The sequence below is a fragment of the Syngnathus acus genome, chromosome 2 (assembly GCF_901709675.1).
Source record: "Syngnathus acus chromosome 2, fSynAcu1.2, whole genome shotgun sequence".
Classification (NCBI taxonomy): Eukaryota; Metazoa; Chordata; class Actinopteri; order Syngnathiformes; family Syngnathidae; genus Syngnathus; species Syngnathus acus.
The window spans coordinates 7591693-7606635 of record NC_051088.1 but is presented as its reverse complement, the minus strand read 5'-3'; the positions used below and the strand labels follow the sequence as shown (position 1 = coordinate 7606635).

At 38.7% G+C, this 14943-nt stretch overlaps 1 protein-coding gene across 3 annotated transcripts in view; it reads right to left on the bottom strand.

The window, feature by feature from the left end:
• Positions 1-14943, bottom strand: part of nphp4 (nephronophthisis 4) — a 99222-nt gene that overhangs the window by 25507 nt on the left and 58772 nt on the right. For all 3 annotated transcript variants that reach the window (XM_037279771.1, XM_037279762.1, XM_037279776.1), the window contains 5 exons: positions 14416-14573; positions 11840-12031; positions 9100-9287; positions 5279-5439; positions 4218-4380 (listed from right to left, as the gene is read on the bottom strand). In XM_037279771.1, the coding sequence (XP_037135666.1) occupies positions 4218-4380; positions 5279-5439; positions 9100-9287; positions 11840-12031; positions 14416-14573 (862 nt within the window). The remainder of the gene's footprint in view (positions 1-4217; positions 4381-5278; positions 5440-9099; positions 9288-11839; positions 12032-14415; positions 14574-14943) is intronic.

Here is a 14943-nt window from a genome sequence, read left to right as displayed (position 1 = left end):
CCTCCTGATTCCAGGCCACTGATCTTTCCGAATAAGCAGATTCTCCCCGTCACCTCAGGGCTAAAAGCAAGGTTGATAGAGCGAGGCCTTTGAAGGAAAGAAACAGCTTTTAATAAGTAAGACATACATACATGTATGATCACCCCTTGGGGAAGTCCTGCAGACCAACTAATTGTTAGGTAAATTCCACATATTATTTGTTTCACTTAGAGCACCTTTCAGCAAGAGTTTCAGTGCTCTCTTTAGCTGCAGCACTCACTCTGGGGCTTATCAGACTGCTGCAGATATGTGAAGGTTGAAGAAAGTCGCCTTGTCTACTGTGGAGAGACAGATATATATATATACACTTTCTGTTTGCTTGTGTGCATGAGAGCATACGCATGCCGGTCTATTGGCAGAGCAAGAGAAAGGCTATAGATGTAGTAGTTCGAAGCAAGTAAACAGATTTAACAGGAGAGGGCTCTTCGTTCCAGTGGCGCGCATTTGCTGAGCAATTTGAAGTCACAGGTTCAAATCTCAATTTTGGACTTTCTGCACATGTTTTTTCTGAGGGTACTCTGCCCCTTCCACCATTCCGTTTATTGAAAGATTAAATCCTCCAGTAAGTGATTCATACAGTATATACCCTGTGCTTGGCAACCATCCTTTCTTGTACCACACCTCTTGTCAAGAATTAACTGGGAAGGGCTGCAACAATTAAATGAGAGGTTTCATTCTCTTAAGTCTATTGTAAGTCTGTCTGTTAAAAAGTTGGTGTTTTGGTACAAATAGTTCCCTCAAAATAAAAGCTTAACTGGTATTCAGGTATCTATCGATGCCGAAACAAAATGCAAAACTACAGAAATGGGCCTCAGTTTTTCAGAACTTTTGATGGCAGCATATTTGGCCCGACTTTATGGGCTAGGTGCACATAAATTACTTTCTAACAAAAAAAACCCATGTTTTTGTCTAACACCTTTTTGAATACTCTGATGGCATCTGACATGTCGATAGTCTGTGTCAGTCGATGATATACAGTTGTTCGTAAAAAATGCAACTTTGCCTTGGACTTGGCTATACAGTGCTAAATGTAGAAAAATGTCTGCCTTGATTTATTGTGCCAAGCGAACATCATTGATGATTACGATCTAGACATTAAGCACTTGCAAAGTGGCCATCGAGGCTGAGGTGAAACATCGCTTTAATGTATCACCTAGGTTACCACCAATTTACTTGCATGGCTTCATCAGATAAAGACAATAAAGCAAAATCGATTTCCTCTTGGTTGACCAGTCAATCAGTTTCATTGGAGAACTGAAAATTTGACATATTTTTACATTTACATTTCATTTCTTTTTTGTCCTTGAATCTTCACTAAAGGTCGCTTAATAGAATAATGAATAAGGCTGTCAGCATATACATTGGCACTAATTGAATGACTTGTCAATCCCAACCTAACTTTGCGGTAATAGAAAAAGACATCAATTGGTGGTCTGCTGTTTCTCATTTAAAATAACAGGCTTAGGCAAACTTTTTCAATTAAAAAAATCTGATAAATATAATAAGACAAGTTTCATAGAATGTATGATTGAAACACATTGAAGCAGGACTGCTGTAACAAGGCCCATCATGATGTTAGAGGACATAATTGAACCTATATTTTATACCTCTCACTAATGAGACTTGATTAGGTAGAAGTGCACAATCTAGTGAAATCCAAGAGAAAAACTGTATTAAAACTGCCTTTGCAAAGACAACATTGTACATCTCAAATTCACATTGATATTTACAATTAAAAGCTGTAATGTAAATTCAATGTTTATTATTTACATCTGTATTTGATGTGATTTTGATTCCCAATGTTTGAAACTAAAATATTTCTCCCCTCTCAATATAAATAAAGCTTAAAAAGTATTCATAATGTATGTTTAACAAAATTCTAGCAATAGATTTGTTTGTTTATTTTGAACATTAAAAGAAATACAAGAAAAAAAGTAAAAAATACAGAAAAAGATAACTCCATAGTACAATAGAACATAAAAAAAAAAGAAAAAAATGATATTGCATTATAATTTTCCCTTTATCGTAAATTCATATTTGTTCAAAAGGGAGTCGAAGGAAGCCTAAGCTTATCTGACTCTACCCCTTGTAACTACATAGATAAGCATATGCTTCTGCTAAAATGATTGGAAAAAGCTTTTCCTCCATTATGTGGCACACAAATCATTTTAGTTGTACTTGCCACTGTCACCGTCATATGCGTCAGGCTTGAAATAAACAGTACACCAATGTTCACATCAACTTAAGTTGTAGCTGTGCCTTCCCTATGAATGCTACAGAAATATAATCCACAGTCTTATAGTTGCTACAGTATTTCCTTTTCTTGCTGCCCCTCAGTCTCTTCTCAGTTAAGATGTGTCACCTTAAGTAAATGCTCGTTCGCTTCCATTGTTGTTGTTTGTGCCAATGTGTTTCCCTCGTGACTACAGTACACAAGCATGCGGCCAGGTATTGCGTCGTTCAAAAGCAACATGCATTTTTGTAAACACAGCCAGGGTGGATTTACAAGTATTTGAATTGCAAGAATCCAAGCATATGACAGAAAAATCACGAGGCGAAGCGTCTCACATGATATCAGTGTTCTATTGCAGAATATTTCCATCCGCCAGCCTCATCACAGAAGGTGCCCCATGCTCTGCTACACCTGTCTGTCTATATGTCTGCGTGGACGCATGAGCGCTCGCCTCCTCGGCATGTGTGAGTGGTTTGATTTCCACCCTGTCCAATCTCAGTCAAAGCCTTCACCCGGCACATCCATCTCAATCCGTGTGTAACTTTTTGCCTTTTTGCCCACTAATGAATGCCCTTCATATCCTTCAACAAGCCACCCATTAAGAGTTGTTGAGTCTGATGAAAAGACACCTCGCTTCCTCCTCCCAGATGTGTTGTCGAGGAGGTGAGGGGCGGCAAAAAAAATGTGAGAACTAGCAAGGAGAGAATGTGAGGAAATGAGCTAACATGGATAAGGAAACAAAGAAAAGTTCTTGTGAGCCCGCCTCCCTTTCCAAATTGATTCTGACTGTCCGCCAAGCTGTCTAATGGATAACCGAGTGTTGATTGGAATTTACACGCAGACACAATCCACCCGCTCCCTCACCGCCACTTCTATCCAATAAGCCATTGCACTCTCAACCTGCTTTGAGTGATAAGCACAATGAGAAAGTGCTGGCATATTTAGAACTTAGAATGGCACTCTGCGCTGTTTCTAAGGTTGGGTACAATGATGCGTTGTTTATGCAAGGGAGTGTGTTTCAGCAGTTGATGCATGGCAAAAAAAAAAGATACTGGCAGCAGCCATTGCTCTGTACAAGCCCAAAGTGAATGAGTACAAAAGAAGGGAAGAAATAGGGAGCTCCCTAGCTAGCTGAAGTGGAACTATCACATCAAAATATTTCTCCATGGTAGAGTGTTAGCTTTGCAGCCTTCTAGACTTTAAAAAACATCAATCTTAAGGATTCCCCTGTCATTTTCCAACCATAGTCAAGTAAACATGACTTTACGGGAAGGGACATTGTCTGAATATCGTAAGTGGTTTGTAAATATTTTAGGGGAAAGAGGATGATGAAAACTACTCTATGAAAAGTACTCTACACTGAAAACTATTCACATAAACTTGCATATAAGCAACAAACACAAAGAAATCATAACTTTTTTCAAGAGTAATAAAGCGCATATTTTACACACACACAGGCACGCGCACGCACACACAAACACACACACACAGACAAACTGTCAGCATTAGAAACAACGGATAACAGCACAAAGTAACAGAAGCGACTGCTGAAATTCGCTCAACTTTCAACATGGTGTTTTTCATCATGATGAGGGTGCGTACGTGAGCAGCAGATCTTAATGTCGATAATCCTAATGTGTCAGTCGGCTTTGATTAAAACCAAAAAACAATTAACACACAACATGGAATTCATCAAAACATTCCCAAACGTGATTTTGCTGCATAAAAAGCAAGATGGTAGGATAGATGAACGTGTAATGCTCCTACAATCTGAAAAAAAACCCACCATTGTTTTATCTGCAGGGCCTAATGCTTGGGAAAGAAGTCGTGTCTTGTACTCTAAACTTTACAGAATCACTGGCCTAATTATTATTTTGGTGGTTATTATAATTGGTGTGTGTTTGTCAGAGTATATTTCATGCTTTAAATGTTCCAAAATACTTGCCGCCAATGTTTCCAGTGCGAACATGCAGCCGACCTCTGACGATGGTGGAGGGGTTGTTGGAGGGGTCGCCTGTCTGCAAGGTTTCCTCTCCGACATAGTCGGTAGTCAGAACCTCCAGCTCATGGAGTGCTTGCACGGCCATTTTGCCATGCCGCAACATATACTGGAGATGCAGAGGCAGAAAGGGACATTTAAAAACAATTTTGTTAGGATAAGTAGTTCTGATAATGGATAGATGAATGTATATTTACACTACCGTTCAAACGTTTGAGGTCACTCAGACAATTTAGTGTTTTCCATGAAAACATAATTGCACAAGGGTTTTCAAGGTTTTTTTAATCATCCATTAGCCTTCTAACACAATTAGCAAACACAATGGACCATTAGAACACTGGAGAGATGGTTGCTGAAAATAGACCTATGTGGAAATTGCATTGAAAACCTGACGTTTGCAGCAAGAATAGTCATTTACCACATTAACAATGCATGTATTCCTGATTAGTTTGATCCTAATTGAAAAAACTAGTGCTTTTATTTGAAAAATAAGGACATTTCTAAGTGACCCCAAACAAAGTCTTTCTTCTACTTCTTTATAATAAAACAATATGGGCCGAAGATATGATGGAATTAAAATGCATCTGTGCTCATCTGGTACTATGAGAGAGAAAACTAATGTGTTACAAAAAATGTGTTAGGTTTACACGAGAAAAAAAAATCATACAAAAGCTGTGTACTATATTGTAGTTAAAGATTTGTTTTATTGTTAGGGAAAAACAGAAATCAAAAGTAATGTGGTTTTTTTTTCACGGAGGATATGGTGTGCTTTATGCACTGAGACATGCTTCTCTATAATGTCAGGCTCACACTATAAAATCTACCAATCTGCATGAATCAATGATAGATGCACTGCAATGCCATGACGGGTTGCGAAAACAGATAGCAATCTATTATAAATTATGCTCTATCACTGGTGGTTAAAATGTCACATGAAATGGAATGGGAATTTTTTCTGTAAGAGCCATAATATCGTATTGGTTTTGCTCACAAATGGAGTGTATTACCTTGAGCTCAATAGCTGTTGAACCTATGAGCAGCAATGACTCACTGTCCCAAATGTCAACATGCATGGTGTGAAGGGCCAGGTAGCGCAGGAACCAATGCTTCTCTCCTGGCTTTAGAAAACTGTCATCAACTCTGAACTGTACCTGCAGCCCAGGTGAATCTGCACAAAGATAGAGAAGGTGGCAATGCAGCCAAATAACAGATTGCAACTACCAGGAAAAAACAGACTAGTTGAAAGTAGCATAATCGACACTGAATAATGTACCATGAAAGACAGACATGAAAATGAATCGTTATACCTTATGAAAGGTGACATTAAACTACAGTTCCTCACTCCATCACAATTTATTGTTAGTACTCCCAGTTTATTGTTTAATCAATTGTGTTTTTGTTTGTTGTTTTGGTATTTTTACACGAGCATACTCAGACCTAGCCCCAGACCTCAGACTTCAGGGTGGTACATAAAATGCATGGGGGGCCCAATTACTAATAATACCCTACAGACAGTCCTTCCTCAGCTCCATATATTTGATGCTAGCATACTCGATTGGCTCAGCACTGAGGCTCCCAGTCAATAGTCTTGATAAAGTTTAAATCTGTTTGAGGCATGTCGGATGGCTAAAACTATATTCAAAAACATTTCTATATTCTGAAATACACTGGACTGCTGGAATATTTTTTGTCTGTCAAGAAGTATGTTTTGAGTATGATGACCACAAGAATGTTCAAACACAGGGTAAAATCATTTACCGTCCATCTGCCCAAACACCCAGGAAGTCTTCACTTGGACCATTAATTCACCCAGCATGCCATGAGCTTGTAACAATGAAAGAGCAAGAGAAGAGCCAAGAGGAAGATGGACAACACTCTGTGGGTGTTTGCGTTCAGAAGCAGGCAAGGACTGAGATATCTGCCCCGAGGGGCATATATGTGTGTGCGTGTCGGTTGGCAGACTTGGAGCGACACCCAACAGAGTGACAACTCACCCTGCAACACTACTACACAACCAGGATAGACTGTCTGATGTGTGCACAGCAGGCCAACCAGCCTGAAAGTCATGCAGGGCAACAATGAAGTGTGCGTTTGCGAGTGTGTGTGTCTCTATGGTCATTATTGTTTGGCTGTGTAACTGCAGGTCTCAGGAAAGATACCTCTAGTGGACAAATGGCAAAACTGCATCATACAATGAACTATCAAACTGCATTTACTGGTGCGTGAGAAAGTCAACATATAATCGGCATTTAATTGGCAAACCTCCAATCGATTATGATTATTTTGTAAGAAAAAAAGGCTCTTTTCATCTCTTGGAAAAAAAAACCCGGCAGAACGATTCATCAAATGTTATGTTTAAACCAAACATTTTGGATTTATAGCCAAAAGATGCCAACTTTATTTCTCTTCACCATAACAAAATCCCCCAAACAAATGTTTGGAAATTGTATTATTAAAAGAACACACCAGTAATCAATGAAAACTACGATGAAACAATGGCTGATGGCTGCCAGCGGAGTAATGATTAGGTCATCTGCATCAACAGCACATTTAAACCAACGGGGCCAGGAGTCAAGTCAAAGGCAGCTAAAATTGGAGCCAAGAATGGAAGTCACAGGGTGTAATATAAAACGATGTAATTTTGTTGCATTACATTCAAATTTACATTGTGCTTACTTGCTGCACTAACAGGACTTCTTTGATTCCGCCAGCTTTCACGACAGACTGCCACACTTAGACTCAGGTTTTGGTATTTATGTCTGTTTGTGGGCTCACATAAACTATAAAATTCTGGTGAAGATCAATATTGCAGAGGAATAGGCTACCAGGTGGTACATGTTATTCCAAATATATTTATCTTTATGAAAGCTCCAGTCACTTCAAGAGCCCATCTGTTGCTTGCCTGTTGTGACGCATAAGATCACCACCTCCAGGGTTAAAGTAAAACAACATTGACTGCTGTTCTTAATTTTGTGATTGTTATTTCTGCATTATACTGCCCTAATCGGTACATTTTGCATAAATTTGATTTATTCCTTTTTTCTGAAAATAAAAATGCAAAAGTCTTTTTTTTTCTTTACAAAGAGCAAAACAAATTGACCAATGGGTTCTGTATTCTTCACTGTTTTCACGCTCCATCGCTCTTGGTACTTATATTACAGCGGAAGCTCAAAATCCATCCACAATTGTCCATCACGGAACATTGGCTGTTGTTGTTGTCGATGGTTGGCTGGCCTACATTAATTTGATTGAATTTCCCATGGAAAATTAATTACATTTGGAATAATTTGTTCCAGAGCAGTTCCATAGCTGTGACTCAGTGGACTCAAATGACCAACATCAACCCAACACAAAAAAATACCCAGTGAAAGTCTAATGACGTGTGATTGTATGATTATGATGACACATATGATGACAGTTGTAACCTCCAAGATGAAGCATTATTGTCACCAAAAGTGCATATTTGGAGCTTTCCACCTTCAAGGTATTACTCAGCCAGAGGCTTCCCATGATATCTGTTTACGTTTGACAAAGAACTCGATGTGTTAGGAATTCAAGTTGATTTCAGGTCCTCTACTGTGATTCTACTTTGACATTTTCATTTAAAAACAAAAGAAAAGGATGTGACAGGAGTCATGAGAAGAATAGAACGTTAAACCCAGAAAGGCAATAAACCGACAAACTGCTAAACGGCACCCTTAACCCTTAAAAATTAAAAGGGTAGAGTTATTCAGCTTTTGCCAATGAATTGGTGTAAAGGTTTTCCGGGCGAGAATACTGAACCATATATGGAAAGATCTTGGTGAAAGTACACTGGGTAATATAGTATAGCGTGCAGCCAGAAATATTGACAGTGTTAATCCAGAATGTCTTCCTGAGGAGGTCTGTAGGGTAAGAGGGGGGTAATGTTTGTGTGTTCAATATCACACTCTGTCAGTACCAGTAATATCTCTTCCATTTCATTAGTTGCGACATGAATAGACATCAATCACTGGCCGCTTGGCTGATTGAAAGGGAAATGGCATCGGAGAACATCGTGGAGCATCATGGAACTGGCTCGCAGTTTGTACAAAATGATTGGACAACTCCGAGCTGGATAGGGCTGACATAAATCACAATGAAGCTTGCACGCACAATATGAGTTATAGTTAACGCTGTTCACATGAGTAATGGTGCTTTGATGTTTTTTTTCCTGGTACATTTGGACCTTTTGTGCACATGCTTATGATATAGAAAGTGTTCATTTGTGTTACGTGTTTTCATTTTAGTTTTTTGTTATTTTCACATTGCTTTGAATGCTAACTCTGCATGCAACAATGTTAAAAAGTGTTTCCTATTGTAATTGCAATAGTGAAATATCAGTTCTTGTGAAAATGAGAAATGCAAGTTTCACTTACTCTTATATCATTCTCATAAAAATTGCCTGTGCAAAATGAAACGGGGGGCGCTCAGAAGTGGTCTCACCCAGGTGGTAATTCAGTATAGAACTGCCACTGGCTATTGTTTACAAAAACATTGTGTAGCACGGTAGCGTGCATATTATTTTGATAATTTTGTTATTAGAAAGTTTGTGTATGCTTAGAATAATGTTCTGTTTTGGTTGTGGTTTTGACTTGTTTATGTTGTTGATTGTTTATGTTGTTTATTGTTTATGTTGTTAATTCTTAGTTATCAACCATTTGTATGATTCTCATTCCTCATTGAAAGCAAACTACTGTGACTACTTACTCTATAACCAGTGCAGCTACAAACTAAAAACTCCAAAAGAAGGTAACACAATTTATGAGACACGTATCAATATCTTTCCAAAACAACAGAGGATCATTACCAGAGTTGACAGAGCTGTCATTATTGATGGAGGTTAGAACACAAGGAAGCGGCTCGCTTTCTTTCTGCTGCACTTTGTCACTGTTGAGCAGTCGAAGCTGCTGTGATGTGACTGGTGGAAAACGGTAGAACTGGAAGGTGAAGTAGATGTTGGCTGGCCATTCAGGACCAATCCCCACCACTGGCATCCTGATTAAAAACAAACAAAAAAACATTGCATTTAACAAAATCAGGACGTGCAACTCAGTAAATAAACTGAAATACTCTCTTCTGTACATTGTAAAGGAAGTTGTCCACATAGGAATTCACACTTTGCTGTACTAAACCTGAATATACAGTGTATTCTTCTATAACTGAACAAACATTTACCAGGAAATCATATAGTTTGTATAGTTGGGATCTATTCTACATCACTTCAGAAATTGACTATTTTCTAGCATAATGCCTCATGGTGCCTGCACTAGCTCAACAAATGTGATGTCCTAAAAATATCATTAATTAACAAACAGTGTACTGTTTCATCATTTGCTCAATTATTTGTTAAAAAATAATTATTACATCTAAATAAATTAAATTCTAGAAATAGATTAATAAAGAACAATCTTTAAAACTACCCTTTATCCTTTTAACAGCACCCACACAAAGATATCTACCGCTAAACAAATTTGAGGTTGTTAAAAAAAAAAAAAGCCTTTGCTGTCATTGCACACTTACAAGATTACACTGAATTACACTGAATAATGAAATCAACTTCCGTGCACTTGTATTGGGCTGATAAGCAATCAGCAATCACCTTAATAGACAAAAATGAAAGTTAATTTTGCATGCAACACAAATTTATGCAGCAGAGACAACCACATTTCCTTTCAGGTTAATATTAATACATTTTAAAATCATGAAATAAGAATCCACAGAGTGAATACAAAGATGAATAAATTGCATATGTACTACTATACAATGACACTTACTGTATGGGATGGAAGGATGGATGGACGGACGGACAGCCAAATGAAAGTAAAAGGGCACAGGACAGAGTGTTCGGGAGAATGTTGGTGTTTCTAGCTCTTATTGATTCATCTAAGAAGTTAATCAAGGTGTGCCTTTATGTCTTGCCTTCATGTCTACGACTTCATAAGCAAATCTGAATTTTCTTTTTTTTTTCCAATGTATTGTAATTTTTTCAACAGATGTTCCAACACGTGTTCCATTTGGATCATAATCAAATAGAAATGATCACCATTTTAAAGATAATGTAAACTCTTAGGGCTTCTTGCTTTTGAAAGAATAATAATCACAATTATATTTGGTAAAATTATCATTTATTTTTTGGTAAAAAACAAGAAAATATTTAAATGTAAAAATTAAATTCTTCAAAACACTATATTTATGTGTTGATTGGTCCAATCACTTTTTTTATGATTATGCCGATGCTGTATGCTTTATTACTTTTTCATTCAATGTTTATTGTTACTCGTTCATAGTTGACAAATAGGTGGTCGTTGGGTCTCCAATGACTTTATCTAGAGGGAATACGCTGACATTCTGATCCTACGTTTAACAAATAATTGTGCTAATACTTTTTAAAAATAGTTGCGCTAATTCAATTAGCTTACCTCACAAATTTCTGTATGAACTGACAAACCACCCACACAAAGGAAGTCATCCCTTGAATACGAGGATGCTGTACTCACTGTGTGTCATTTGAAACTACTGTACGCAAGTCTGTCTGCTGCCATTTCCCCATTAACAGTGTTAAGGGGATAATGGGACACATACTGCTTGTTTCCTTGTTAAAAGCATGTACATTTATTTGAAAACAAGGCTAACATATCCCGGGTGCTTGTGCACGAAATGTCATGGTGACATGTTGAACAACAACAAAGAACGGCCTTAATAAACTGCTGACATTGCATACACAACGAGAGAAGGACACAGTAATGCGAGTGATGTGTTCAGCACGCATCTTCTACTGTCACTGAGAGGGCGCCGGCTCCGGGGCCTTTGTGACGGCTTGCTGACAGAGGGTGTGCTGACAGGAAATGTGTTTTTGCAAGAATTGTGAGCATATGTGTGCGTGCGGTGCATGAGCATGCAGCTGACATGTGAGTAGAGGATGACTGACAGAACTTAATGCCTGAGTGCGTCTGTATCTTAGACGCAGCTCAGCAGGAGGGGGGTAAAAAAAGAGAAACTCGCCCGTCGGCAGTTTTTTTCTTCCTTGGATGCGATTGAAAAATGCAAGGATACACATTTGTAGTGCATGGTCAGAAGTGTGAAAAAGGGAGTATTTTCTTTATTGTATTTCAAACAATAGATGTAACCCTAGCCCAAAAGAAATCTTTCTCATTATGGTGTTTTAATGATGCAAATAAACAAACTAATTTAACTAAATGACAAATATGTCATTGAGTCAGGTGCCAAAATTCACCACGTAAAATTAATCAATCCGATTATCAGATGAAGCTCACATTCCTTTGTGACTTAGGGAAAATCATGCAACTTCTTTTAAACACAAGATGACCGAAGAAACCAAAAAAAAAGTGTCAGTCTAGTAGATCTTTCTCAAGAATAGACAAACTTTTAGACAATTACATAAAACTGTGATACTGACTATAGTTTTGAGGTGACATTGACTATTTCATTGTTTGTGATTGAGTGCAACTTGGAAATACTCTCAAGCATGCCTGCAGGATCTAAGCTGCAGTTGATAATAACAACAATTACAGGACTGCCAACTTTACCTTGTAAATGCAAGAAATTGGAAGACCAAAAGATTCTCCCGCAGAGGATCCATTTCTTCACGGTGTGGATCAAAGGGCACTGGCTCTGTGGCATCCAAGACTTCTGCCACCTGCCCTCTCGAATCCACAATGTTAGGAAAGCCAGCAGAGTAGAGGTGGGCCAGTGAACTCCTCGAACTGACTGTGGACAAGCTGTGAGGAGAAGAGTTGCATTACATTAGAAGCATTCAAGGTGAGATTGAGTTTAGCAATTAAAGTCATTGTGTAAAAAATAAAACGTGTTGCTGTTAAGAATCTTGTAAACAAAATTGATCTGAGATGGAAACTGAGGGCAACAAGAAAACGAATTGCTGCAGCAAAGTTAAGACCAGGAGTTATACTGCTGAGGCACGTGTGTTCATTTCTGGCTGTACATCATCAAAACAATGATGTGTCAATGACAAATTTACCCGACTGACCAGTTAATACAAGGTCGACATTGAGTAGTGGAAAATGGCATTCCAAAGACAACTTTTCAGGCACGCCGCTGGAATCCTGCATCAACATTATTTTAGAAAGCATATTTATTCCTTTTGGAAACCACTCCATTCATTTAATTTTTTTCACATTTTTCCTGTGAAGTCAGAAGGGAGCTGAAGATTGCTGGTAATTTACCAGAGCTTAACTTCAATTTACTCATTGCATTTCGTTACAATCAAGTTCAACTTCAGTCTTCACTTTCTCCAAAATGTTTTCAGGAACATTCATCAAGCACAGGGACCGTGAGAGTACTTGGAGGGAAAAGACAGAGGGCGCTGAAGTACACCCTGAGGATTTCCTCACATAATTGTCAGTGATGGCTAATCATAGCAACCACCTGTCTTGCGGCAGCCATAGTAACATTCATAACTTCTACTGTCAACAATGACACCCAACACAGCACACAGATGGCTGGCTAAAAGCACAGTGAATGCTAATGTTTCGGATAATGTTTAGGCTTATCATGAAAGCGTTGTCTGTGCCCAGTTGGTGAACAGATGATACCCAACGGTGCACCAGACTGAAGCCTTAATCAAACTAATTATGGTGACAACAATGAGGTTGGTGGATCATTTTATTTTCTCTCAGATGTGGCTTGAATTTCATATACCAGCCACTCAGTCATTCTTTTTAAAAAAAAAAAAAAACAACAACTATATTTATGTTCAAGGCAATTAAGGCAAAATGGTACAGGTGTTAAACGTCATTGTTGTCAAACAAATGAGTCATTCCACCCGAAAAAACTTTCTACTTCCACAAGAGGTGGCAGAGATGTTTCAGCCCACTGAACTGAAGAGCAGCATGTCTAAATCCACATTGTAGGCTCGAAAAGCTGTTTCTGCAAGTTGCTTGATTACACACTCTTTGTACTAATGCAAGATCTTGTTTCTGTGTCAGAGTGCCCATTATTTTCTGGATGTAGTCCTTTCTGTCGAAAACATTGGCACATCTCTATGGCAGGCTGCTGTCTTACCGCTGGAGTAAATAATCTATCTCTTCCATCTAAAAGCCAACTCTACTGGGATCATTATCCAAGTAAACACAGCAAAACCAGAGTTTAAACTGGCTATAGATATAAGAGCAATAATACTGGATTACGCAGAACAACCACTGTCAATTAGTAAGACAATCGATACCACTGTAGATAGCAACACAGTCACTTACAGCTGTAATGAATGGCTGTACAGACTAAGACACACAGGAGGGTTTTACAGTATGTGGCTTCATTGGTGACTTTGGCCAATCAACATTAACTACTGCTACTCAAACATCCACAATTACAAAGTTGAACTACTTGAGGAATAATGGTGAAGTGTCCTTCAAGCACAAAAAGTCACAAAAATATACTGTTGCAATTATCTTTGTAACTTTAAAACACACACAGGCATGCACAAATATTGTGTGGATGTCTGGTGAACGTCTTTGCAACCTTGAACAAACCCTGATGAAAAAACAGTATTCGGGCAATGCAAAAACACTCACAGGAAATATACGGGCTTCAGAGATAGGGTGAGAAGCTTGGTCATCCAGGAAAGGATCAGAGTAGAGCCACTGCTCTGATTTATTTAGAGAAGACAGATTGGGTGGCTCGGGCATCTAGTTAGGATGGCTCCTGGAAACCTCCCCAGTGAGGTGTTCCCGGCAAATTATTATGTATGTCGATAATATATTATAAGTGTAAACATGATAAACGGATGTGATTTCTATGTGATGTCCTACTAGTATTCTCACTGTTTACAGCACAGACAGGCAAAAAGTGTGCACGGGCACATACTGTGCTTAGTCACCAATTTCCCATCAGCCTGTAGCACTGACAGAAAGTGGTGTAAGCCAGACACTATCTGTCTGGTGACTGGCAGTCCACCCAGTGCTTCTTTTGATAAGGAGACTTTACAGAATGTGGTCAGACACAGAGAGGTGAGGTAAATGTTGGAGCATGAAAAAGATGAAAAGGGCAAGGTATGGGTGGACAGTATGTATCAATCAAAGGCAATTTACTACTTCAAAAGTCACACTGACTTTGAAGAAACCAAACATTTTTTTTTTACTTGACACACCTTGGTGTAGTCACACCCACTGTGATGACAGGGGCATGGACAGGAGTGAACGGGAGCTCCTGAAGTTGGTCATCCTCATGTTTAAGTAAATGGGTCTTATCCCTCTCCGGCTGAATATCCATCTCTAGGTGCGGAACACTGCTGACAACTGAGCCGACCTGAAGAAGAATGGCATGCATGTAATGATGCAGATAATGGGGAAAAATACAACCTAAATCATGAGTGCAGTAAAACTAAAAGTGACAGTGTCAAAACTGAGCATTATTATTTTGCTTGGAAATATGAACATTTAGATGTATAGTAAGTCTTATATTGGCTCTCATTAGGTTGTGCAGGTGTACCTAATAAAGTGTCCACAGGGTGTAGATGCCTAATGCCTGTGGGTGAACATGGTCCAATTATGCAGAGACAAGGCAGCTTTCACAGGCAAAGTGCTGATATTGTGCTGTGCATACCTACAACTGGGGGAGCAGGTTAGCCTTAGTTCATTTCTGGAAATTATTCCGTAATTAAACACAGCACAGTCTA